Here is a 27,648-nt window from a genome sequence, read left to right as displayed (position 1 = left end):
AATTTTAGATTCAGAGGGTACATATGCTTATTTGTTACATGGGTATTTCATGAGTAATGGTGGAGATTGGACTTCTAGTGTACCCATCACCCAGATATTGAACAGGGTACCCAGTAGATAATTTTTAAACCTTCACTCCCCTCCCATGCTACCCCTTTTTGGAGTTCCCAGTGTCTGTTATCTCCATCTTGATGTCCATGTGTATCCACTTCTAAGTGAGAACGTGTGGTACTTGATTTTCTGCCACTGTGTTCACTTAGGATAATGGCCGCCAGCTCCATTCATGTTGCTACAAAACACATGATTTCATTCTTTTTATTTTATTGCTTTTGAGACGGAGTCTTGCTCTGATGCTCAGGCTGGAGTACAGTGGCACAATCTCAGCTCACTGCAACCTCCGCCTCCTGAAGTCAAGAGATTCTTCTGCCTCAGCCTTCTGAGTAGCTGGGACAGGCATACACCACCATGCCTGGATAATTTTTGTATTTTTAGTAGAGATAAGGTTTCACCGTATTGGCCAGGCTGTTCTCAAACTCCTGACCTCGTGATCCGCCTGCCCCAGCCTCCCAAAGTGCTGGGATTAAGAGGTGTGAGCCACCATGCCTGGTGATTTTATTCTTTTTTAACATTTCATAGTGTTCCACATTGTATATATGCACCGCATTTTCTTTGACTAATCATCTGTTGGTAGACACTTAGGTGGGTTCCATGACTTTGCTATTGTGAATAGTGCTGCAGTCAACATACAAGTTCAGGTGTCTTTTTAATGTAATGCTTTCTTTTCCTTTGGGTATGAATTGTGTTTTGAACAATCTGTGAAAAAGAGAGAAGATTGTGGCCAGTGGCCACTGTTTTATTTTATTTTTTGTAGAGGTGGGGTTTTGCTGTGTTGCCCAAACTGTTCTTAACTGGCCTCAAGCAATCCTGGTGGCCAGCATTCCAAAATGTTGGGATTGCAGGCATGAGCCGGCACGCCTGGCCCTATAGTGGCCTCTAAGCACTTATTTCCTAAAGTCTAACTGTGAGATTTCCATGTAGAAATGTTTGGGTAGCTATTAGACACCTCTCTGGCTATCTAATACACTTACCTGTGGTTTCTTAAATGAGCATTAACTTGCTGCTGTATGAGTTGTAGAAGGCAAGTGAATATGTAAGAATTTTATCTAACTTGGCCAAAGTGAGGTGGTACAGAGGTCCTTATTGTAAATCCTAGCCTAAATTAGGTTAATTAACTGAGAAATTACATGAAAAAATTTAGCATAGTTAGTGGCTCCTAGTATGTAGGCTAATACATGTTGACAATCTCTTAAGCATGATAGCAACATAAGACTTTAGCTAATATGAATTTTCTAGCTAATTGCAGATCAAAATTCCCTCTTCCAGAATTGAGCAATGTACTTTTAAAATGTTTTAGAAATTATTATTATTATTATTATTTTGAGACAGAGTCTTGCTCTATCACCCAGGCTGGAGTGCAGTGGCGCCATCTCAGCTCACTGCAGCCTCCGCCTCCTGGGTTCAAGTGATTCTACTGCCTCAGCCTCCCTGGGAGCTAGGATTACAGGCGTCAGCCACCACGCCTGGCTATTTTTTCTTATTTTTAATATAGCCAGAGTTTCACCATGTTGGCCAGGCTTGTCTCAAAGGCTTGTCTTGTCAGGTGATCTGTCCACCTCGACCTCCCAGAGTGCCGGGATTACAGGCATGAGCCACTGCGCCTGGCCAGAAATTAAATTATTGAAAGCCAATAAAGTGAGGTTGTTTCTGCACAAACAGCTACAGAATAAAATCCTTTTCAGAACAGAAAGTTTTAATTTCTCCCCTTAATAGAAATGATAGAGGACAGGAATCTCAAACGTTGGCATTTTAACACATTTACATATATTTCCACTATTCCATAGATAAAAATTAAGCTTAAAATTAGCCTACCAGGATCAGTGGTTTAGTTCTCTTTTTAACACATTTGGCCAATATTAAGGTTTTGGCACTGAAAGAGAAAAATTTCTAACTTCCCATCCCAGCTACAAATTAAATATGTAAAATCTTCAAATACTCTTTAAAAAAACGTTTAGGGTAATAAGACTTTTCATTTAGTTTTTAGAGATTTTTCTTTGGATTCAAGTGTAGGATTTAATATGTTAAATTTTATTTTATTAGATTTGACCCATTCCAGCTTCTGTGTGTATCTTTTGCTTTGGTTTGATTCATAAGTTTGAAATACTTAGGAACTGTCCTGTGGTTTACTTAGTAGGAGTGACAAAAACCTCATTCATTATTTGAGAGACCTGGATTCTAAATCCATCTGTTACTAGCTACCCTCAGAAAAGCTCACTTTTTGGACTTCAGTCTCTTGAAATTTAAAATTGGACTTGACAGTCTCTATAATGTTGCAAAATTTGATATAATTCTAGATTTCTGTGTTTATGTGTTCCTAAAAATGAATGGGTTCTGTTTTTTCTTGTTTGGCCTGTGTTTATATTACTGCAAATCAAAACTGTTTAGAAGCAACCTCTATTTTTCCCCACAGTGTTTTTTTATGTTATCCAGAAAAGCATCCACAGAAATTTTGACTTAAATATATAGGTTTTATTAAAACAAAAGCTGTTAAAGCCAAAGAGAAAAGAAAAACTAAAGAGATTAGTTTGATTACTTGGAGAATCAGAGGTTTTGGAGTAAGTGTTTTAACTATATGATAGACTGTAAGTTATTGATTATTTGCTTCTTTCATAAATATATTGGAACAGAGTGCTTTTATAGCTTAATGAATATTACCAAGAGTAATGCTGGAAATCAGGAAAAAGTACTAGGAATCCACATTCTCTTAATGGACTGTAATAATTGAGATTGCCTCTATCTGTAGTATTTTATGCAGTTCTCTTAATCAGCTCACAAGTACTAAATCATGTAAGAAGAATTCAAGTGGCAAATTGCATTTATCAAGGTGTTGGAACTTTTTTCTTATGAAAATATTTTGAAAAAAATTTAAAAATTTCAGGTAGTAAAGGATGAAGATGTAATCTACAACAGATTCAGAAAATAGAAATTTATAAAAGATGTGAATGGTGGTAAATATATACTTACTCACCCTAACCTAAAATATTGAGACTAAAAGTATGTGGAAAAATGTAGTCTGGGCACAGTGGCTCATGCCTGTTATCCTAGCTCTTTTGGGAGGCTGAGGTGGGAAGATTGCTTGAGGCCAGGAGTTTGGTACCAGCTCGGACAACGAAGTAAGACGCCACCTCTACAAAAAATAAAAGAAACTTAGCCAGGTGTAGTGGCATGTGCCTGTGGTCCGTGCTACATGGGAGCCTGAGGCAGGAAGATTGCTTGAGCCCAGGAGGTCAAGGCTACAGTGAGCCATGTTTGTACCACTGCACTCCAGCCTGGGCAACAGAGTGAGACTCAAAAAAAAAAAGGAAAAAGTAACTTGAGGGCTAAATAGAAGATTACATATGCATATAAACTACCTCAAAAGATGGATGTTCAGGCCGCAGTGCATGAGGTCCAAAAGGACGCAGTGAAATACCAAAGGAAACACCATTCTGATGTGACTAATGAAGTGATTTATCTCCCAATGTTTTGTCTCTTTGAGTAGCACCAGTTGATGTTTAGTGGAAGAGCATGTTATACTCTCTGATGGTACCTAGTGGTTTCTATTCATTTTTTGAAAATATATGTTTCACCTTATTTCGAAAAGGATTTAAGGGATTGAATTTAAGTTTGTCATTTTTTTCAAACATTTTAGCAGATTTTGATGAAATCTTCTCTAAGGTGAATTTTAATGTTTATGCCCATTTTTCCTTTGTAATTTAATAGCCTGTGCTTATTGTAGAAAATTAGAAAATATTGATAACCAAAAAAGAAAATCACTCATAACCTATCACCAAGCAATAACCACAGTTAACATTCTAACATGTACTCCTTCTAGACTTTAGATGCATAAATTAATTTTTTTTAAATACATGCTTGACTCTATTTTCGTTTGTCCTTTTAAACAATGCCTAGGGTAATTAGCACTTGTGTGTCTTTTTAATACCTCACAGTCATTAGTATGAAAAGCAGTTATTGCAGTATTTTGTCATTTAATTATATCTTTGGGGACCAAAAGAACTTCTAAGACTCTGCACCAGTTGATTGTAGGTTATTGTATTTTTTGAATTCTTGTATTTTAAATGGCTTTGTAATTTTATCTGTTGCTGGAATTCAGCCTTCTTTACTGTTTTCCTTGTTGTTCCTTGTCTTAGAATTCTTCTTTTTCTAATCTGCTGTGGACTGACAATAAGATCCTTAGACTTGTTTGAATTATGTTTAAATTAAGAGTAAGTAGACCCTGAAAGGGGGCTAGAGAATCTAAGTGAGTTTTCATGTAACACCTCTAGAACAAATATTTTTGTTTTCCAAAGAGTAGTTGAGGTTTTTAAACTAGAAATTAATGTATTTATAACAATCGAATGGTATAGTCAAATAACACACACATATACCCCAGAATGTTAGGTTTCATGATGAAAATGCTACTCGTCAGCTATATTTTATGATTTGTGTAAGTCATATAAATAACTTTATACTTTTATTAATATGTCATAGTAATTATTTTCCTCATGCAGGAAGATGAGAAGTTTTTGTCTGAAGTTTTTGCACAATTAACAGATGAGGCTACAGATGATGATAAACGGCGTGAATTGGTGAGTTATTCATGAAATTCAAACTGTTAAAGAGCACTTTTTCTTTTGGCATGCAGAGCTTTTAATCTTGAATTTGCTCACTTGAGGGAATTTTTTGTAGATTAGTAAGAAATGAAAAGTATGTATTTGAATTGAACTATAAAATGATTATTCAAAGTTTCTAAAATTAGTCTGTTTCTAGAATTTGTATATTTTAGAAAAATCTTAGGATGTTCTGGTGTATCACTCACCACCATTGTATGCCTTATAAATCCCCAGATCAGAACACTGCCTTATTTAGAATAGAAGTACAAAACTCAGATATTTATGGTTGCAGAAATTCATATTATAGCGATGCTTTTCTTTTTAAAAAAGAGTTAAGGAAAATGCTTTTTTAATAAATGATGTAAGTAATTTGGTTCTTTGGAAATTTTTTGTTTGCTTTTTATTATAAGCACTTTCTTTGAAATATAAACCATTTTGAGGAAGAGATTAGTGATTGCTGTTTGCCAGATGTTTGTCATTTTTTCCAAACATTATAATGAGAAGGGAAGGAAAAGTACACATTACAGTAATGTATATTCAATTCTATAATTTAACTATCTGATACTGAATTACTGCAAGAGTATCTTCAGTTTCAGATCTTTATTTATTTATTTGGGATTTCACAAAATAATGAAAAATGGCTCATTAAAACCTCAAAGTCATCTTTGGTGTAGTTACTTAGTAGTAGCCTACTTAGTTTTCTCAATTGTAATATTGGTGTTTTAGATTAGGGGAGTTTTGATATATGTTTCAGTCCTTAATCCAATATTATGTTTTTGAGAGATTACTGGGAACTCAGCTGGATTTGATTTATAGGATGGTTTTTGTGAAAATACGTGTTCATAATTCAAAACAAATTTCTTACCTGGCATTTTTGCACTGAATGTCTTCAAAGAGTTAATTGGTCAGTGTTAACCTTCTGAAAGATCTCATCTTTTTTCTTTGTTCTTATTGAGAAAGAGTCTTACTCTGTTGCTCAGACTGGAATGCAGTGATGCAATTTCAGCTCACTGCAACCTCCGCCTCCTGGGTTCAAGCAATTCTCATGCCTCAGCCTGCCAAGTAGCTGTGATTACAGGCATGCACCACCATGCCCAGCTAATTTTTGTATTTTTAGTTGAGACAAGGTTTCACACTGTTGGGCAGGCTAACTCCTGGACTCAAGAGATCTGCCTGCCTCAGCCTACCAAAGTGATGGGATTACAGATGTGAGCCACTGTGCCCCACCAGATGTCATCTTTTCATAGTATCCTGGCTTCTCAAAACCTTCATTTAAAAACATATTAAAAACTAGCACCCCATTAAAAATATATCTTGTATTTTTGCATGCTAATAGGCCAATAGCCAAATCCAGCATCTTAAAGCATGCATGCTTTCATTTGCCTTTTATAGCCAGATATCTCTGTTGACCTATAAGGGCCCAATGGAGTAAGAAAAATGTTCTGATCACATATTTATAAGATTCACTTAGAAAGATGTGTTGTCAAACACGTCCATTCACTGAAAAAAGAAAAAAAAAAAGCAGCTTAGGGTGAGTCTTTCAGAAAGCCAGGTTACATTTTTCTTTATTAGTATATTTCTCTTTTTGCTTAATAGTGCCCAGTAATGCAAGATTTATTTTTAATGGAGTGCTAGTTTTTAATACATTTTTAATGTAGTTTTGAGGAGCCAGGATACTCTGAAAAGATGAGATCCTTCAGAAGGGTAAATACTACACTATGATAGATTCTTATTATAGTGTGCCCCAAGTTTATGTTTATCAACTTCTCACTAAAATTTCTAACATTACAGGTTAATTTTTTCAAGGAATTTTGTGCATTTTCTCAGACATTACAACCTCAAAACAGGGATGCATTTTTCAAAACTTTGGCAAAATTGGGAATTCTTCCTGCTCTTGAAATTGTAATGGTAATTATACGTTTCTTTTCATGTTTTTGAAATAGTAAATTATAATAGATTTATATTATGGATGGGAAAGTATATATTATAGTAATCTATATTCAGTTCTATACTTTATCTGTTATTGAATTACTACAAGAATACCTTCAGTTTCAAGTTTTTATTTATTTAATTTGTAGTATCAGTATGTAATCACTTGCTTATAGTATGGCTTCAAGTGAATAAAAAGAAAAACCCCCCATGTTTTTGCAAGACTGTTACATTTTCTGTAAAAATATTAAGTGTGTTTCATTGAAACCAGTAAAATATCTTTTGTTTTTAGATCAGTGAGTGGAGTGAGAACAGACTGAAACAAAGAGATTCATGCTGCAACACAGGGTTAGGGCGTGGTTCTTAAAATTTTTTTTATATGAGTTTTATCCATTGGTATTTACTTTATGGAAAATTAAAACTAGTTTTTAGAGTATTGATTTAAAAATAATCCATTATATGTTAACATAAATAATATAACTTTTTTCACCACATTTCCTTGAGATTGAAAATAATACAACTTTTATGAAAAAATAATTTTTCCAAAACAAAAAAATTTAGTGAAAAGAGTAGCATTTGTTTTACTTTTTTTTCCTGCTAATCCCTCTGATACCTTGCTTTATAGAAGGTGTCTAGATTCATATAGCAGCTTCTACATTTAATTTATGGTGATATCATATGTCACACAGCCTCTGGAAAACTCCACTGTACTTGTGATTGAATGAGAGTAAAAATGACAAAGGCTCAGTAGTATTGTTTATTATTATGAAATAGTTTTAATCTTGTGTACCTCCTGAAAAGTGTTAGGTGTTAGACCCCTCTCACCAGGATTCCCTGGATCACATTTTAAGAACTACTGGTCAGGGAGTGTTTTCAGAATCACCTTAAGATTTTGTAACTTATAAGTCATGTACTTTTCATGTGTTAGAGGGGAAAGGTATTTAGGATTACTACCTTAGAAAACTAAGTTGTAGAAAAGGGTGGAAGTGCCCAAAAATAGTTTTCAAAAGTATGCTCCATTAGGTGAGTGACAGAAAATAGAATCAGTTACTAAGGAGTAACCCTGGCAAATCCAGGACAAAAGCCTTTGAAGACTTTGAAGCTTTAGCTAGCAGACATTATTCAAATTTTTACCTATATTTAAATAAATCCCCTTCCCACATTTTTTATAGCATTTGTAAAGCATTGCCTTATAATCCTTTGCCAATTCTTATATTTAAATTCTTTGAATATTTATTTGCTGTGGTAAAAATCAGCAGAAACTAATCATCAAATTGCCTAAAAGTTTTAATATTTGTAAAAAGGAAGGAAGAAAATGCTGCTGAGGTTATACATATTGATTGCAGTACAACATCTTAATCCAAAAAGTTGGGAGCTAGCATATGGACTTGGAAAAGAAAAGGGAAATGCAAGAATAACTTTTGTTAACAGTCTCTAAGTAACTTAGTTTTCTTTTATCAGGGCATGGATGATTTGCAAGTCAGATCAGCTGCTACAGATATATTTTCTTATCTAGTAGAATTTAGTCCATCTATGGTCCGAGAGTTTGTAATGCAAGAAGCTCAGCAGAGTGATGACGTAAGTAATAATGGTGGGGTTCTATGTGAATTATCTGTAGAGTAGTGTTCGCAAACTATTGAGATAAAAACCATAACACAGTCTTAATCTTTCTTGGGAGTCATAGATTTCTGATTAATTGTGACTTTGGCTAAATTAGAATATGTAGTATTTTATTTTGTTTATTGATTATAAAAAACAGATATTCAAACCAATATTGAGATAAATAGATTATAATAGAATCAGATTTGTAAATACTAGTCTTAAATTTCAAGTGTTAACGAAATGTAATTTCAAGCCTTAGGAGATTTACAGGTCAGGTGCTTACCTGGGATAACTAAAAAGTTGTTTTTATTTGTTCAAAAAATTTTTAAGTAGGAATGAAAGTTTAATAATGACTGGATGAGATTAGAGACTGTTTTTCTAAGTGAAGTAACTCAGGAATGGAAAACCAAACATTGTATGTTCTTACTCATAAGTGGGAGCTAAGCTATGAGAATGCATAGGCATAAGAATAACACAGTGGACTTTGGGGACTCGGGGAAAGGGTGGGAAGGGGGTGAGGGATAAAAGACTAGATAGGTGCAGAGTACACTGCTTGGGTGATGGGTGCACCAAAATCTCAAAACTTGCCACTAAAGAACTTATACATGTAACCAAACACCACCTGTTATCCAACAACTATGGAAATTAAAAAAAAAAAAATTTTAAGTTTAATAATGAGACCTATATTGTGTTTTTCCACTACTGATATATTTAAACTTTCCCCCTAAGCTATTTTAAGGACAAAATGAAAATATAGCTATAATTTAAAGTATTCCTTTGTTTATGTTAAAAATGCCTTAATTTTAAGTAGAAGGTAATTAAAATATAATTGTCTTCCTTCTTTTTTTTTTTTTTTTGAGGCAAAGATTCACTTTTCTCGACTCACTGCAACTTCTGTGTGCCACCTGCCCGCCTAATTGTGTATTTTTAGTAGAGGCAAGGTTTTACCATGTTGGTCAGGGTGATCTCAAACTCCTGACCTCAGGTGATCCTCTTGCCTCAACCTCCCAAAGTGCTGGGATTACAGGCATGAGCCATCATGCCTGGACCTCTTCTTAAGGAAAGTTTTTGATTCCCAATTTTAATTTGATGCTTGCATGGGTTACTATTGAATTAAATTACAGTTGTTTTATGTGTTTTGTGTTTAACCTTGTAATCTGTCCGTAGATTTATACTTTCTATGTTTGTTAGTTATTCTCAGTGTTTTTTAAACTGATTTTATTTTAGAATCAACTTGAGTTAATGCTATAGTATAATCAGTAGAGAAATAATATTTTGTGTTCAATATATACATATATTTTAAAAATCAAATGATGCTAATTCTGACTTTAAAGAAAAATGCCTACTTTATTAATCATTTTATAATCTCAGTAGTCTATCTTAATGCCACACTTTACAAAAGATAACTTTGAAATTAACACTCCTATTGCTTCGTCTTCAGTGATGTGTGTGATTAAAGGCGTTTATCATAAAATTACCATGAATCAATCTCAGACCATGACTTCAGTAAACTGTTAACTTTCAGAATTCTTAACTTTTCAAGCTTTGATTCCTGTTTTAATCAGAAGTATTTCTTGTTTAATTGATGCTTAAGACTTAGAAAAGCAGTGATTTTTTTCACTATGGAAGCTCCTTTCTCAATGTTTCTTTTTCTTATAACAACCTTCAAGGGGTTTCATTTTCCTGAATTTTCTGAGAGCTAACAATTTTACAGTTTTAAAACTGTGTTGCCTCAAAATAATTTAGTCCACAAGAGAAGAGAAATTTAATTTTTAAAAAATCCCAATTAAGTCTTCTACATGCCGAATTCTATATTGGGTTGGTGGTGACTTTTAGGAAGGAAACAGAAAATAACTTAGCAGTATATTCAGTGGCAGTTGATGTTTTGGTGCCCTTTTAAAATAAATGCTCAGCATTCAGGCATTTCCTTCTGTTAAGGTGTTATGAAGTAGATTTGGTTTTGGCAACATGGCAACATTATTCAAATATGTATTAAGATAAATGGAATTATTAACATTTTTTACTATAGTCATTGTTTCTATCCAAGCAGAAAGGGTCAATTTAGCAGTAATGCTGTCTTTTTGTTATGCCACAGATTGCACATATTTTTATATTAATGGCCTTTGAAACATTCAGTAAAACTTATAGAACCCAACTGGATAAGTAATACAGTTACTTTTCCCATTTAAAGAATGAAATTTTGTGTTAATTTTTTAGATATGATAATAACATGATGTTACTTTAGAAGAATCCTTGTATTTTAAAGATTTATGCTGAAATATTTATATTGAATTTGCTTCAAAATAAATCTGGAGGGTAGAGTTAAGTTGGTGTATTAAACAAGATTGGCTGTGAGCTAATAGTTATTGAAGCTGAGTGATGGATACATGGGATTTATTATATTCTCTCTAGTTCTTTATGCATCTGAGATTTATCATAAAAAGAAGTTAGGAAATACATAAGCTAATCTCTATGGATTGACTGTTCAGTATTTTGTATCAAATCACCTTTTATTAATCTCCAAGTTTCTTAAAATTTCTCCAAGTCATAATAATAATAAAAAGAACTCCCAAATACCCTTCACACAAATTCCCCAAATGTTAACATTTTATCTGTCATTCGTTTTATCATTCTGTGTTTGCATGTGTATAAATACACATGCAAACATAGGCATGTATTATTTTCCTTCTGAACCATTGAGAATTGGTACAGGAATGATGACAATATGTCCCTTTACCCCTAGTTACTTCAATTTCCACTAACTAAAAACTCTTACACTACCACAGTGTAATTATCAAAATCATGATATTAAGATTTTTATAATACTAATATCTGACTACGGTACTCATTCATTTTTTATTCTTTGTCTCAGTAATGTTCATTTTAACCAAGACAAAAACAAAAAGTTTCTGATCCATTATCCAACAACTTTGGTTGGTCTGTTGTTTCCTCACAATTAGTTCTGGTTACTTCTTTGTGGCAGGTATGGCATTGAAGTAATATTTCCTTCAGTATGTCATATCAGGAAATCTCCCCAGCTTTTAAAAATGAATGTGCGGGTTGTGGTGCTGGTCCCCCTAACTTTATAAAATGAATGTGCAGACGTGGTAGCGGTGCATGCCTGTAATCCCAGCTACTTTGCAGGATGAGGTGGGAGGATCTCTTGAACCCAGGAGTTCAAAACCAGCAAGACCACACTCAAACATAGCAAGACCACACTCAAAAAAATCGAAAAAGATTGAGCTTTCATTTTCTCTGTCCAGGCTGTTTGTTATTCGACAGACTTAAGAAGTTTGAGCATTATGTTCTGTAGAACTTGAGGAGCTACTTACATTTCACTCTTCAAATATATGAGAATGAGTTGAAAGAAGTATTGGTTTATATATATGTATATATGTGTGTATGTGGGTATGTATATGCTGTATATACTCATCCCTCAGTTTCTGTGAGGGATGGGTTCCAGGAAACCACCTTCCCCTTCCACTGGGACATAAGGATACCAAATTCCAATTATGCATATAACCTATGCAAATCTTCTGTTTTACTTTACATTATAATACCTGATATAATGCAAATACCATAAATAGTTGTTATACTGTATTATTTAGAGAATAATACTGTTTAGAGAATAAGAATAATAAAAGAAAAAAATCTGTACATGTTTTAGTGTGAATACAACCATCCTCTTTTTTTTTTCCTTTCCCAAGTATTTTTCATTCTCACTTGGTTTAATCCGTGAATATGGAACCTACAGATACAGAGGGCCAACTGTATTACTTACATACACACACATGTACTTAGAAGCATTCATTTAAGTTGCTTAAAAGCAAATTATGTTAGTGGCTTTTTAAATTTTTTTTATTTTTTTATTTTTATTTTTTGAGACGGAGTCCCGCTCTGTCACCTAGGCTGGAATGCAGTGATGTGATCTCGGCTCACTGCAGCCTCCGCCTCCTGGGTTCAAGCAGTTCTCCCTGCCTCAGCCTTCCAAGTTGCTGGGATTACAGGTGTCGGCTACCACACCAAGCTAATTTTTTGTAGTTTTAGTAGAAACAAGATTTTGCCATGTTGGCCAGGCTGATCTAGAACTCCTGACCTCAGGTAATCCGTCTGCCTTGGCCTCCAAAAATGTTGAGATTACAGGCATGAGCCACTGCACCCAGCCAGTTAACGGACTGTTTATTAAATTCTTGTGTTTGTATTAAGCAAACTGGAAATGTTTTTACAACATCCACCAATTATTTTTATTCTACCAATTCAAATATTTTTGCTCTTGGCATTTCTTCTTTTCTCCTCTTATTTACTGTATCCATCAAACCTAAGATTTGCAGTTGCCAATATCTTCTTGATCTTACCAGACAGTGTCAGTAGATTGTTATGTAATTTTGTCATGATTACCACTTCAATGATAGTGACTGTCAAATGCCATCAATTACAAAATGTATCTTAATTTTTAAGAGGTTAAAATTTTTAAGAAATCTGTTTTAGAATCAATGAAACAAACAATTTTCTTTATCTTTTCTAATCAGAAAATAGGGATGCCAGCTTAGAATCAGGACAGTCTCTACTAAAAATACAAAAATTAGCCAGGCATGGTGGCTCACGCCTGTAATCCCAGCTACTCTAGAGGCTGAGGCAGGAGACTCGTTTGCAGTGAGGTTGCAGTGAGCCCAGATTGTGCCGCTGCACTCCAGCCTGGGCAACAGAATGAGACTCAGTCTCAATAAGTAAATAAATAAATAAAACACAAGAGCATGTTATTTATGTAACAACAAATCTATTTAATATTAGATTGTTATATAACATGGTGTTCACTTGCATGAAGAGTTGTGTACTGGGTTATTTTTGGTCAATTTTTTTTTTTTTTTTTTTGGCTAGGAAGGATTTTCTAGTTAGAGGCTGACATAATTTACGTCTTAAGTTCCCGTGATCTTGCTTGTTTAGTCAACCTCTAAATTTATGCTGAAGTCTGAAAACCAAAATGAGAATCTATTAGAACCTCCACTGAACAAGAATTACTGCTAAAGAATTTTGTTTTTCATTCTCTATAAGCTGCAGCATTCTCTGTTTTTGTTTTTTTCTTTTTTCTTTTTCTTTTTGGAGTGGGGTTTTTTTTCACTCTAGTATGTAGTATGTTTATAGAACTTTCAAAAGCATTAGAAATAAAAGTTTAAATAAGCTTTTTCATTCTTTGCTTTTTCTCAATATGATTCTCTTTTTGCTCTTTCAGTTGGTGTTTTTGTCTTAGATCTAAACCAGGACTAATGGAAACATGTTTTGTTTTGTTACCAGGATATTCTTCTTATTAATGTGGTAATTGAACAAATGATCTGTGATACTGATCCTGAGCTAGGAGGTGCTGTTCAGTTAATGGGACTTCTTCGAACTTTAATTGATCCAGAGAACATGCTGGCCACAACTAATGTAAGAAATTACTCTGAGATAAAAGTGTTTCGGCCTATTCAGTTTTAGGTGGCTTTTTAATAAAATTTTGAGAAACAGGTATTTTAAGTGTTTGTCTAGTTGGTATTTAAGTAGCAGTGGTATTCTTGTAGCAATTTATTTGTGGTAAAATACAAAATTGTAATCGTAAAATCTTAGTAAAATGTTAGGAATACCATTTATGGCCCTTGACCTCTATGATGTGTTAATTTCTTTAATACACAACATTATGAATATACGTAACACTACTGAACTGTATACTTAAAAATGATAAATTTTTAAATAGTAAGTTTTATGCGGTTTTTATCACAAAGGAAAAATTTAAATATACTGAATGATCTCAATTGCATAAGACATTTTAAAAGATTTAAGGATTAATTCCTTAATACTTAAGGATTAGACACTCCAGAATATTAATAGTCATTCTCTCAATATGGAGGAATATTTTTCTTTATAAGATTTCCTCATATTTAGATAATATGTACATTGTTTTTAAATCATTACAAGTTTGTATGCCCAATTGTGTAAAAAAGTGACAAAATTCAAAGACATTATTTTCCAAATTATAAACTTTTAAAATGTTAAAAATTGATTTAAATTTTGTCTCTTCATCTAATGGCTTGATAAAGTTATTCAGTGGTTTTTCAAATTTGCATAAAGTTGGTGAAATCTGGGGTTACAAATTTTAAGTAGTTAAGTTGCTATCACATGGGCTTAATTGGTTCTTTTGCTTTCTAAAAATTTTTATTCCTCCAAAACAGGTTCAAATGTGCCTTTTTCCCACATTTGAGTGTTGTTATTTTTAAAGTTGAGAGAATTTTCTTTCCTTGTTACATTCTTGGGAAAAACTCAGTACACTGTGCAAAGAGACAAATGAATCAATAGTGATTATGGTGCATGCTGTTCTGACTTACATGTTGTTTATTTTGTGTGTGTTTTACCTCAAGTATTTATTTTTCTTGAGAAAACTTAAAATCTACTCTCTTAGCGGTTTGCAAGTATAAGAAATTGTTAGTAATGTGTTGTACAATAGATTGTTTCTTCATTGCATTTCATATTCATATCACAGGCATCTTTAAAAAGTTTTTGAGTAATTTTCTTCAGAAAAACATTTTGTGATGCTATCTGATCTTTATTTTGTACTCATTTTTACTTGTCATGTAATATGAAGTAGATTTAATTTTCAGTTCCACAGATACAAGATTAAAGTGAATATAGTTAATTTTTGGTTCTTACAGTATATAACTAAGTCCTTGATTTTTTTCATAGTATCTTAAAGTACCTGCTTATATATGATCTGTACTGCTAATTCTTTTTGTTTTGTTTTGGTTCTGGAAAAGGTATGTACTGCTAATTCTTGAAGATGTTTTTATTTACAAAAGTAACACTATTCCTTTAAAAATTCTGTTTCAGAAAACTGAAAAAAGTGAATTTCTAAATTTTTTCTACAACCATTGTATGCATGTTCTCACGGCACCACTTTTGACCAATACTTCAGAAGACAAATGTGAAAAGGGTAGGATCTCTTACTTATCTGCTATGATTTCTGTTTTTAAAGAAGGATGAGATAAATATTAAAACTAACAGGCAATTTACTTGAGACTTTATATGACAGGGAAACTACAACTGAAAAACTTAAACTGCAGTGTAAAATTATGATTTTCTTTTTTTTTTTTTTTTTTTTTGAGACAGAGTCTCGCTCTGTCACCCAAGGTGCAGTGCAGTGGCACGATATCGGATCACTTAACCTCCACCTCCTGGATTCAAGCAATTCTCCTGCCTCAGCTTCCCAAGTACCTGGGATTACAGGCACATGCTACCACACACTTTTTGTATTTTTAGTAGAGATGGGGTTTCACTTTGTTAGCCAGGATGGTCGCGATCTCTTGACCTCATGATCCACCGGCCTTAGCCTCCCAAAGTGCCGTGATTACAGGCATGAGCCAACACAACCAGCTGATTTTCTTGTTTCTTAGGGTTATGGAAGTGAATAATAAAATATGGCAAGACTATTCTTTCAGAGGCCATTTCTATAGTTTGTTACTACAGAAGTTTCTCTGCGTGTATAGACCACTGGCAGAAAAGAAAAGGAAATGTGGCAAACAGTATTACACACTAAGGAATTAAGATGTAGACATCAGGGCCGGGCGCGGTGGCTCAAGTCTATAATCCCAGCACTTTGGGAGGCCGAGGTGGGTGGATCACGAGGTCAAGAGATTGAGACCATCCTGGTCAACACGGTGAAACCCCGTCTCTACTAAAAATACAAAAAATTAGCTGGGCATGGTGGCGCGTGCCTGTAATCCCAGCTACTCAGGAGGCTGAGGCAGGAGAATTGCCTGAACCCAGGAGGCGGAGGTTGCGGTGAGCCGAGATCGTGCCATTGCACTCCAGCCTGAGTAACAAGAGCGAAACTCCGTCCCAAAAAAAAAAAAAAGATGTAGACATCAAAAAAGGCATTGTCCCCAAATTTGTTAGAGTTGGTATCTGTAATGAGTAGGAGCAAATAGTATATTTTAATTGAGCCTCCAAATGCACATTAATATGCCAATATATGCTAATATATAGGGGCAAGGCTTTTTCATTAGTATATGCATTTCCATATTCTCTTTCTTACATAATCAGCACCCATAATTCATCAGCTGCAATTTGTTTTCAGTTTATTAAAATGGAATGAAAGTCTAAAAATGCTTTTGAAGAAGCCTGAGTGCATAATCTTATGGTTTTACTATATCCCTCTAGGTATTCATAGTTGCATATATCTAATCTGGAGGCAATTTTTAAATTGAGTTCTACTGTATTCAACTTAGCCATAGATACTACAGTTCTCTTAGATTTCATCAATCTGCAGTATTTAAATTATGTTATCATATGACCATAATACATACTAACATAGGCAAAGGACTTTGATGTGCATACAACTTAATTAGTGAAATCAGAAATATGTGGGGCTATAGAACATTAGCCACTATCTGAGAATATTTGTTAACCCGAAGAATCACTTAAGAGGAGGTTATTTAGGTATTTAGGAGAATGTTCATGAAACTAATAAAGTTGAAACATGGGCATACCCTATGTAATACTGTTAGTTCCATTTCTGAGTGTATACTCTACGGAATATTTGTGCATATGCATGACAGGTACAAGAATGTTGCTGCATTGTTTGTGGTAGGAAAATGAATAAAATATGTATTTTTCATATAATGGAATGCCATATAGCAGTTAAAATCATTGAATTTTGATGTATCAACTGAATAATTCCCAAAAATATCAAGGTGAATGGGTACAAAAGCACATCACAGAGGGTTTTCTTGAAGAATGGTTCCATTTATGTAAATTAAAATAATGCATTTTTTATGTTCATTTTAACAAAACATTTCCAGCCTACAGAAATAGATAGATAATAGTATAACAGACGCTCATATACTCCCTGTTGGCTTTATCAAAACTAACTTGACATATTTTTTTTCAGATTTTTTTTTAAAACATTACAGATATAGTTGGAGTTTCGTATGTACCCCTTCACATTCCCATTCCCATTCTACCCCCTCTTCCTCCATCTCTCAAGGTATGCTGAATTTGGAGTTTATCACTCCTATATTTGCTTATGTTTTTATGATGTGTATATATGGTATTATTTTTCATATTTTCAAAGTTGCTATAAATTTAATGTCTCATACATACTATGCTGCATATTTTTTATCCAATGTTATTTTTGAGATCTGTTCATACTGATACCTGTTCATATTGATCTAATTCATATTGAAATAGAGTTATTTATTTTTAACTCATATAGAGTTCTTATTTATTTTTAACTCCTGTATATGAGTATGCTGTAATTGAGCCATTCTACCTCTAATGTGCATTTGTTTCTAGCTTTTTGCTATTACAGATAATGCTCCAGTTACATTCTTGTGTTTCCCTATGTACATGTGCCTTGATGTGCTCTAGAATGTATGCCTAGAAATTGGAACTTATTGATAATGGCCACTTAATGTAGTTTTTAAAAAAATTTGAAGCATAAACATACTTTTTATTCTGGAGTTTTAAAAATTCCTGTATTTTCTGTTTTTAAAAACGAGATGCATAAAGGATGACCAAATGCAAGTGTTATTTTAAAAAATTAAGAATAAAAAAACAAAAATGAAATGGAGAGAAATATCCTAATTGTTGAATGATGAATAGGAGAAGATAAAAGAAGATATGTCAGTTTTATCTCTGGTTGTAATCTTCCTTTTTATCAGAATATTTATACTATGTTGTCCTTTAATTCCACACCTGTAACCACTTTTTTAAAATATTGCAGATATAGTTATAATTTTACTGAAGCAACCAAGTCTTAACAGTTATTTTGAGGGTAAAGGAGATTATGATTGAAGACATACATTGTATATTATAAAGTACTAGGAAAATGTGAAATATTACTGAAATATTTGATTTTAATTTTTAATTTTTTTTATTAGATAATATAGTTGGATCAAACAAAAACAACACAATTTGTCCTGGTAAGTATAAATTCATACTTTATGAATACGTGCAAATTATAAACTTTTTTCTACTCTAAGTGTAATGCTTTATATAAGGCTAAGAAAAGCATATTTTGGCATAAAAATCAAATGCAAGAACAAATTTACTTTTGTCTTTATTGTAAAGAAAAAATTTCACTATCCCCAATATTAAAAATGGAAAATGAGTTGGAATTTTGCTGTTTTTTTTTCCTGAAAATTTATAGCTTGTTTTCTGACATTGTTATGAGAAGAAGGCATTGTCTGAAAGTTGAGGATGTAATTCTTATTTTTGAAATGTAGTAAACTAAGACTAGTTTGCAGCTAATTTTTATGTCCATTTTATGCTTATTGTTTGTGAATCTGAGACTAAAAGCAGTTGTTTCTACTTAGAATAGGCATACTAGGTATAAGCTTGATACTAATAAAGACGTGCTGTGCGCACCTACCATCCCATGCCCTTTCTACCAACCTCATCAAATCTCAAAGGGGAGCCGGTTTCAAGTAAGGAGGCAGTTTGGAGATTGGACTGTTTAGAGATATGAATAATTTCTTGTCCCAGTTATAAAGATGAAGACAAGACATTTGTTTAAGGCTGGGCATGTTAGCTCACGCCTGTAATCCCAGCACTTTGGAAGTCTGAGACAGGTGGATCACCTGAGGTCAGGAAATTAGCTGGGCGTGGTGGCACATGCCCACAATCACAGCTACTCCGGAGGCTGAGGCAGGAGAATCACCTGAATTCATGAGGTGGAGGTTGCAGTGAGCCGAGATCACGCCACTGCATACCAGCTTGGGCAACAAGAGCGAAACTCCATCTCAAATACAAACAAAAAATCCAGACATTTGTGAGTGTCAAGGTTGAAAAGTCTTTTGTTAATAAAATTGGAGAGTTGAAAAATAAAGAAGAATTGCTTTTCTTTTTTCGAGACGGAGTCTCACTCTGTCATCTAGGCTAGAGTGCAGTGGTGCAACCTCAGCTCACTGCAACCTCCACCTCCCAGGTTCAAGTGATTCTCCTGCTGCTGCCTTCCCAGTAGCTGGGATTATAGGTGCTCGCCACCATACCCAGCTAACTTCTGTATTTTTAGTAGAGACAGCATTTCACCATTTTGGCCAGACTGGTCTCAAACTCCTGACCTCAGGCGATCCACCAGCCTCCGCCTCCCGAAGTGCTGGGATTATAGGCGTGAGCCACCGTTCCTGTCCAGGAATTGCTTTCAATGGTGAGGAACTAGTTCAAATTTTGGCTGTTGTACTGGCTGTCATAGAAATTGGTCTAGAGGAAGGGAAACTCTTTACTTGCATTTAAAATAGAAACAATCCTTGAAATAAGAGAACTTTCTTTTGTGTATTTATATGTGATGGTCATTCTGTTATTAGAAATAATGCCAATTTATTCCTGATAGCATTGTAGTTCCACGAGATATTTATGTATATAATCTCAAGTAAATAAAATAGTTATACTAGATGATGTCATTTTTTAAAAAATTCTGTAAGACTGTGATTTTATAATTTCCTCACAGCTTAATATTTCTTTGTCTAGCCAAGCGTAGTGGCTCACACCTGTAACCTCAGCACTTTGGGAGGCCAAGGCAGGAGGATCACTTGAGCCCAGGAATTAGAGACCAGCCTGGGCAACATAGTGAGACATCATTTCTACAAAAAATAAACTGCGCATGGTGGTTTGCCCTCTGTGGTCCCAGCTACTAGGGAGGCTGAGGTGGCAGGATCACTTGAGTCTGGGAGGTTGAGGATGCAGTGAGCCGAAATTGCACCAGTGCACTCCAGCCTGGGTGACAGAGTGATGACACCCTGTCTTAAACAACAGCAAGAAAATATTTTCTTGTCTAAAGCACTTATAATAGGGATGTGTGATTGTCCATATAGGCCTTTGACGTAAATTAAAATTTGTTTAATTTTAATTAAACAAATTAAATTCCTAAACTGTTTAGGAAGCAGTTCAAAATCATTTCATGAATGTGTAAACCGAAGTCTCAGGGAAAGAAAAAATGCAAGTTTATTCAGTTGATCCCTCTCTGTAGATATCATGAGTTGATATTTTAAAAGTTGTTTATAAAATTATATTAAGTTATGTTTAAGAATCTTAATGTAATATTTTTCATTTGATGTTCAAGCAGCCAAAAATATCCTTTTCTTAAACCATCTTTAAATAATTTTTTGGGGGAAGTTTGCATTGAGCCACTTTAGGCCAAAAGTTTTAAGTAGTTTTTTTTAAACCATGGGCCCTTTTATATATTTATTAATATTAATAAAGAATACCTCAGTGCCATCAAGGTATTATCATGTTCATGGATTGTTACTGCTTTTCTTTCTATATTTTGTATTTTATGCAAATAAGAGTCTTAGAAAGTTATCTAGTAGCTAAAACTGTTAATGTGCTTCTGGAGAGTCTGGCTAATGAAAAATTTTAAATCTGTAGCCTTTTTAATGGATATAAAATTGGAGAAAATAGGCCAGGCACAGTGGCTTATACTTATAATCCCAGCACTTTGGGAGGCCAAATGGGAGGATCTCTTGAGCCCAGGAGTTTGAGACCGGTCTGGACAACATAGTGAGGCCCCATCTCTACAAAAGATTGAAAAAAAATTAGCATGGTGGCATACATTTGTACTTCCAGCTACTCTGGAAGCTGAGGTGGGAGGATCACTTGAGCCTGGGAGGTAGAAGCTGCAATGAGCCATGACTGCCACCACACTCCAAACTGGGTGACAGAGTGAGACCTTGTCTCAAAAAAAAAAAAAGGAATTAGAGGAATTACAATTTAGATTTTGTTAAAAAAAATATAGGATGTAAGCTTTATTTATTCTTTATTTAGATATATTCGGTATTTATTTTCATGAGATTACTTTCTTTTGTAGATAATTATCAAACAGCACAGCTACTTGCCTTAATTTTAGAGTTACTCACATTTTGTGTGGAACATCACACATATCACATAAAAAACTATATTATGAACAAGGACTTGCTAAGAAGAGTCTTGGTCTTGATGAATTCAAAGCACACTTTTCTGGCCTTGTGTAAGTATAAAATGTTTAAAAAGCAACATTTTTAATAGAGATAAAGCTGAAGTTACCCATTTGAAGTTATTATTTATTAGCAGTGTATATTCTGTTAATTAGATGATTGTGAGAAGTCCTACTCTTTCATTCTTACTCAAAGGGCAAGAGGACTAGGTTGTAGTGATTTCCCCACCTGCATATTGCTCACATTTAAATTCAGTGAGCCTGTCTTTTGTTGTGATACAATACCATGTGGAATGACACCATTTTACTAACAGAACCAGGCCTGCCGTTTTTTTATATCACTTCATAAAACTGTCATTTAGTAGTCACTCTTTATAATTATCCTGATATTCAATGTTGATTTTTAGCAGACTATAAACTTTCCTTCACTTTCATAATTTCACCTGCAAACAGAAAGAAACATCCTCTCTCCAGATGGAAATTACTTTGTGGTGTTATTCTGACCATAAAGATTATAGTTTAAATATAGGCATGTAATGTATTGAGAAAATATTAATCTCCCTAATCTTTATTTTTGTGGACTTAAAATAGCCAGTATTAACTGTCTGCATTATTTCTCTTTTTATACCTGTACCAATTTATATAATAAACATAATCACATGTATAGAGGATTTTTTTTTGTTTTTTACTTTTACCAAACAGGATCATACCAACACATTTCTCAGCCCCCTAACACTACTCTAGCTCAATATCATGTAGACTAAGTTTATTCCTGGAGATAGCTGAGTAAGATTTTATAGTATGGCTCTTCCACAGATTCTTCTGCCATTCTCCACTGGATGAATTACAGGATTGTTTTTGCTTTTTTGCCACTCCAAACTATACTGTGGTAAATAGTCTTGTACATAAATCTTCTAAGTACTGATTTATTTCTTTCTAAAGAATAGATTCTCAGTAATGAGATTGCAAAGACAATATGTTTATCTGTTTTATGCTTTTTAATGTATCTATTTAATTTGCCATGTAGCTGCTAGATTACTTCCCCCCAAATTGAAACATTTTGACATTTCCCAGCATTCAGTGTTACTCCTTTTTTTAAAATGTTACCAGTCTGATAATGGAAAATGTGATATTTCATTTTTTTCTAATTTGCATATTCCCCGACAGCATCTTTTCGTATATTAGTATAATTTGCATTTTTATCTGTTGTGAATTACCAGTTATCTTTTTCTTAGAGCTCTTTGTATAGTAGAGATATTAACAATTTATCATGTTTTGCCGAGAGAATGTACATCTTCATTGTCTCGTCTTTGGCTTTATTTATAATATTGTTTTCCAAATAACTTGAAAATGTCCTTATTACGACACAGATTTCTTTCTTTTCCTTTTATGACTTTTGGGTTTTTCGTTTTGCTTAGAAAAGTCTGTGTCCTAAGATTATACAGATATTTTCACTTTCTTTTTTATATTTATATGTGTGACACATGTGAAATTGTTTTTGCATATGTTTTGAAATGAGAGTTTGAAATGAGTGTTTTCTAGATATATAGCCAACGGTATCAGTCTTAATCCGCGCTTGAATTAAGACTACCATACCTTTCCTCTTTCCTTCTGAATTGAAATATCATTTTTGTTATACAGTAAGTTAACATATATATATATACACTTTTGTTTTATTTCTGGACTGTCATTTAATTTCACCAAGTGAAATACCAGTGTTGGCCAGGCACGGTGGCTCATGCCTGTAATCCCAGCACTTTGGAAGGCTGAGGTGGGTGGATCACCTGAGGTCAGGTGTTGGAGAGCAACCTGGGCAACATCAGGAAACCCTGTCTCTACTAAAAATACAAAAATTAGCCAGGTGTGGTGGTGTATGCCTGTAATCCCAACTACTCAGGAAGCTGAGGCAGGAGAATCACTTGAACCTGGGAGACGGAGGTTGCTGTGAGCTGAGATCGCAACACTGCACTCTAGCCTGGATGACAGAGCAAGACTCTTGTCTCAAAAACAAACAAAAAAAAATAGTGTTTATTATATTATGCCAGGCATTACAGTGTTTCTGTTATAAGGTTTAATACCTACTGAGTCCCCCTTCACTTTTCTTTTTCATAATTTTCTTAGTTATTGGACATTTTCTCTTTCATAATAACTAAATTATTATATCCAGTTCATTTTGATTGGAATTACGTTATGTTTTTGTATTAGTTTTGGAATGATTGATGTTCTTAAGACAGATTTTCCCATTTGACTCTCTATAAATAGTACTCTTTGATGACTACAGAGTACTCCCTTTAATATGAACATGTAATTGAATGAATTTCCAATTTATTTTTATTTTTATTTATTTATTTATTTTGAGGTGGATTCTTGCTCTGTTGCCCAGGCTGGAGTGCAGTGGCATGGTCTTGGTTCTCTGTAACTTCTGCTTCCTGGGTTCAAGCAATCCTCCTGCCTCAACCTCTCGAGTAGCTGGGATTACAGGTGCCTACCACCAGGACTGGCTAATTTTTTGTGTTTATAGTAGAGAGGGGGTTTCCCCATATTGGTTAAGCTGGTCTCAAACTTCTGACATCGTGATCCGCCCGCCTTGGCCTCCCAAAGAGCTGGGATTACAGGTGTGAACCACTGCACCTGGCCAGAATTTCTAATATTTAAATATTTATATTGTTTCAGGATTTCTATTATTATAATCAGTGCTCTTGTAACCATAGCTTTGAATACTTGTCAGTTCATTTACCAGCAGTGTGTAAGTGTGCCTATTTGCTCACACACTTGCCAGTGCTTCAGTCTTTTGCATCTTAAGTAAACCATTTCTTATCCTGCTACAAAGAGAGGTGAAGTTGCAAGTCTAATGCTTCTCCCCACACTTGTTTGGTGTTACATTTATACCTTATGTGGCCTATTACTGTTTTATTCTCAGATAATGTTTAGAAACTCTTGTGACAGGCACAACTTCTTTATTTCATGAGTTTCATCTAATGGAATGAGAAATGACTTACACAGTCAGAAGCCTTGCGTTTTGAAGACTGGGCTACTGGTATCTGTAGAATAAATTAAACTACTTGGGGAAAAGATGCAAGTTAAAGGATCAACACATATAAAAATAAAGGATTAAAATTATAGTCCTCTCTGTTCCATAAGACCTTTCTCAGTAATATTGCTAAATTTAGTAAGCTTTATGTAGCTAGGGAAAAGACTAGTTAAAAAGGAGATCTCTTCTCAGTATTCTAAAATGTGAAAAGTCAAGTTCAAGTTGTACCTCTTATTCATTGCTGTTTTTCTTTAACAAATACAATCTGATCTGCCACAGTGCATCTTTAGCTAGGTAAAATAGCTTGTAAGCAATTGGTACATAAGAGAATGATGTCATTATAATATGAAGATGGTGTTGGTTCACAAGTTTTTTTTCAAGACATAGAGAAGTGTGAATGGAAATAGCCTTCATTAGAGAATTAAAAACCTTTAGATCTTCTATTATGTGATTGGCATATGGTATCAGGAGCCTCTTTAGCAGTATTTTGAGAAAATTAAAAACCATTTGCTTCTAAAGCTCCCTCCCTCAGAGAGCCAAGGCAATCTTGGCTCATAGCAGGTTGCCCACTCCTGTGCCCACCTTAATGACAGTGCCCCCACTGATTCTAAGCTTCCTTCACTGTGTTGTCTCAGCCATCCAGTAGCACTACTCTAAGTACTGCTAGCATTTGCAGTCTGTGGATTTTGCATATTTTTTAAATCCCTGTCATAGAGCTACCTGCCTGGGTAGTTTATCTCCTAGGTTCCAATTACTGTTTTTTGTGGGTTTTTTTTGTTAGTTCTGGCTACAAAGTTTTACAGTTTTGAGAGGTCCTCTCCAGCTCTATTTTCCTCAAAGTCCAGTTTTATTGGACAAATTTACTTTTCTTTTTAGAACAATTTACTTTTTACCTTATGAACAGTTTTACTTTTCATTTCAGAAGAACATAGACATTACTTTATGGTGGAAAAACACCTGTATAATCATGGATTTTAGTAAGATCATTAACTTATTCTCTGTATTATTTTAATTAGGTGCTCTTCGCTTTATGAGGCGGATAATTGGACTTAAAGATGAATTTTATAATCGTTACATCACCAAGGGAAATCTTTTTGAGCCGGTTATAAATGCACTTCTGGATAATGGAACTCGGTACAATCTGTTGAATTCAGCTGTTATTGAGTTGTTTGAATTTATAAGAGTGGTAAGTGATTATAAAACAACTGTTATATGTAAGATAATTATATGTAAAGCCATAATTTTTTATGTCAAAGTAAAAGAATTATATGTAAGCAAAGTGATTTCTTCATTCCCTTTTGCCCCTGAAATTATATATTCCATGTGCCTTAGAACCTATTTCTAATAAACTGAAATTTAAAAAATCAATACCTTTTTAGTTTGTATTTGCCACATGGTTATGGTTTAGTGGTTTTTACTTTTGACACTAATATATTTTAACGCTAATATTTTAAATTGTGAAATATAAAAGTGAAATTCAGTGTAGTCTTTCAGCCCATATTTACTTGATTTTTCTCAGTTCCACTTTTATTGGCCAAATGTTTCAGGATAACATATGGTGTATGTGAGCCTTTCAGTCAATCATGGCTTATTCACGTGATCTTTTAGGAAAAGGTGATATTTTTATTGTAGAGGTAGTGATTTAAAAAGAATAGAAATATTGAAAAATAATTCGTTTGGGGTTGGGCACGGTGGCTCACGCCTGTAATTGCAGCACTTTGGGAGGCCAAGGTGGGCTGATCACTTGAGGTCAAGAGTTCATGAGCAGCCTGGCCAATATGGTGAAACCCCATATCTACTAAAAATACAAAAATTAGCCAGGTGTGGTGGCACACGCCTGTAATCCCAGCCACTTGGGAAGCTGAGACACAAGAATCGCTTGAACACGGGAGGTGGGGTTACAGTGAGCCGAGATTGCGCCACTTCATTCCAGCCTGGGTGACAGAGCAAGACTCTTGTCTCAAAAAAAAATTTCATTTGGTAGACGTTAATATAAGTGCATAATAGGTAGGATGGAATACTGGAATTTTAAGTTAAAGAGATCAGGAAGTTAGATGGACTACTCCAATTATCATATTTTATAGATCAAGAAATTAAGACACCCAGAATAATTAAGTGACCTATTCAAGAACATCCATTTGGTTAGTAGCACAATCAGGACCAGTTAGAACTTATAACTATATCCCACCTCAATTTTGGGCAACAGAAGATTTGTCATAAACAATCTGGAGGGCAATCTATGCGAATAATAGGGGTGCAACAGATAGCTTTAAAACCAATACAACAAATTGACCTTACCTGTACTTATATACACTGAAATCATTCCACTGAGGAAATGACCACAAGGTTGGAAAGAATTTGGGTTTTATTTTTTGTTTTATTTTGTTTGAGGCAAGGTCTCATGCTGTTGCCCAAGCTGTAGTGCAATAACGTAGTTACAGCTCACTGTAGCTTTGACCTCCTGGGCTCAAGCACATCCTCCCATGTCAGCCTCCTGAGTAGTTGAAACTATAGGTATTTACTAATATGCCTGGCTAATTTTAATTTTTTTTTAGATACAGGGGTCTTCCTATGTTGCCCAGGCTGGTCTCGAACTCCTAGGGTCAAGCAGTCCTCCCACAGCCTCCCAAAGTGTTGGATTACAAATATGAGCCACTGCACTTAACTGGAAAGAATTTGAAAAAAGAAAGTCAAAGCTAGAAATTCATTCTCTAGTTTTATTTCGTACAAATTAGATTTCTGCTGATGACATGCTATCCTCATACAAAGATAATTTGGCTAACTGGATTGTTTTTATAAAAGTGGTTAGTTGCCAAGTATATGATTTTTTAGAGGATGAAGTGGACAGAAGTCTTTAACCTTGGAAAATAAGGAATATGGTTAACTAGCTCACTAGTTCCCATTGTACTGTTGGAATAAATCAAAACTTTTTAATATTTTATTTACTTTATATTTTTCTCCTTTAAAATTTTGGTGAGATAGAGATAAAGCAAACTGTAGGGTTTACAACCCCATCCCTATGCCCGCAATTGAATTGTTTTTCTGAAAATAAGTTTTTGAGTGGTTGATTTATGTACCTTGTGTCCCAAAATTTAATGTGTTTTTCATTTCATGTATAACACAGAGCCATTACCTAGGTTTCTAATTTCTGAGTTGCATATTTTTTATTGACATGTACAGGAGAACTAGTTTTAAGACTTAAAATCCGTAATGCAACCAAATTATGATGTATCTTTTCAAGAAATGAGCTGTGTGTTTCTTAAATATGTAGTATTATTTATAAAGTCCTGAATCACAACTTTAATTTTTTTTTTAAATAAGCCTACTGGGCATGCATGCATTTGCAGTGATGATTTAGAATTTAGAAGTTATTACTATCAGTTTATTTCACAAAGATTATACTATCGGAAGACTACAGGAATAGATAAGTAGAATTCCAGATA

The 27,648-nt window shown here is 34.2% G+C and overlaps 1 protein-coding gene across 8 annotated transcripts in view; it reads left to right on the top strand.

Moving 5' to 3' along the window:
• The window catches only part of PPP4R3B (protein phosphatase 4 regulatory subunit 3B), a 70,690-nt gene that overhangs the window by 24,610 nt on the left and 18,432 nt on the right, over positions 1 to 27,648 (top strand). For 5 of the 8 annotated variants that reach the window (XM_017542354.2, XM_017542352.2, XM_037743414.1 and 2 more), the window contains 9 exons: positions 4,608 to 4,685; positions 6,501 to 6,617; positions 8,100 to 8,216; positions 13,533 to 13,664; positions 15,096 to 15,198; positions 17,155 to 17,250; positions 18,146 to 18,187; positions 21,070 to 21,228; positions 25,222 to 25,391. In XM_017542354.2, coding sequence (XP_017397843.1) covers positions 4,608 to 4,685; positions 6,501 to 6,617; positions 8,100 to 8,216; positions 13,533 to 13,664; positions 15,096 to 15,198; positions 17,155 to 17,250; positions 18,146 to 18,187; positions 21,070 to 21,228; positions 25,222 to 25,391 — 1,014 coding nt within the window. The remainder of the gene's footprint in view (positions 1 to 4,607; positions 4,686 to 6,500; positions 6,618 to 8,099; positions 8,217 to 13,532; positions 13,665 to 15,095; positions 15,199 to 17,154; positions 17,251 to 18,145; positions 18,188 to 21,069; positions 21,229 to 25,221; positions 25,392 to 27,648) is intronic. The other 3 variants (XM_017542355.2, XM_037743415.1, XM_037743416.1) reach the window with 2 other exon arrangements.

This window comes from Cebus imitator, unplaced genomic scaffold (genome assembly GCF_001604975.1).
Source record: "Cebus imitator isolate Cc_AM_T3 unplaced genomic scaffold, Cebus_imitator-1.0 Scaffold143, whole genome shotgun sequence".
Taxonomy (NCBI): domain Eukaryota; kingdom Metazoa; phylum Chordata; class Mammalia; order Primates; family Cebidae; genus Cebus; species Cebus imitator.
The sequence above is the reverse complement of the archived record's forward strand: the minus strand, read 5'-3'. Positions and strand labels throughout refer to the sequence as shown.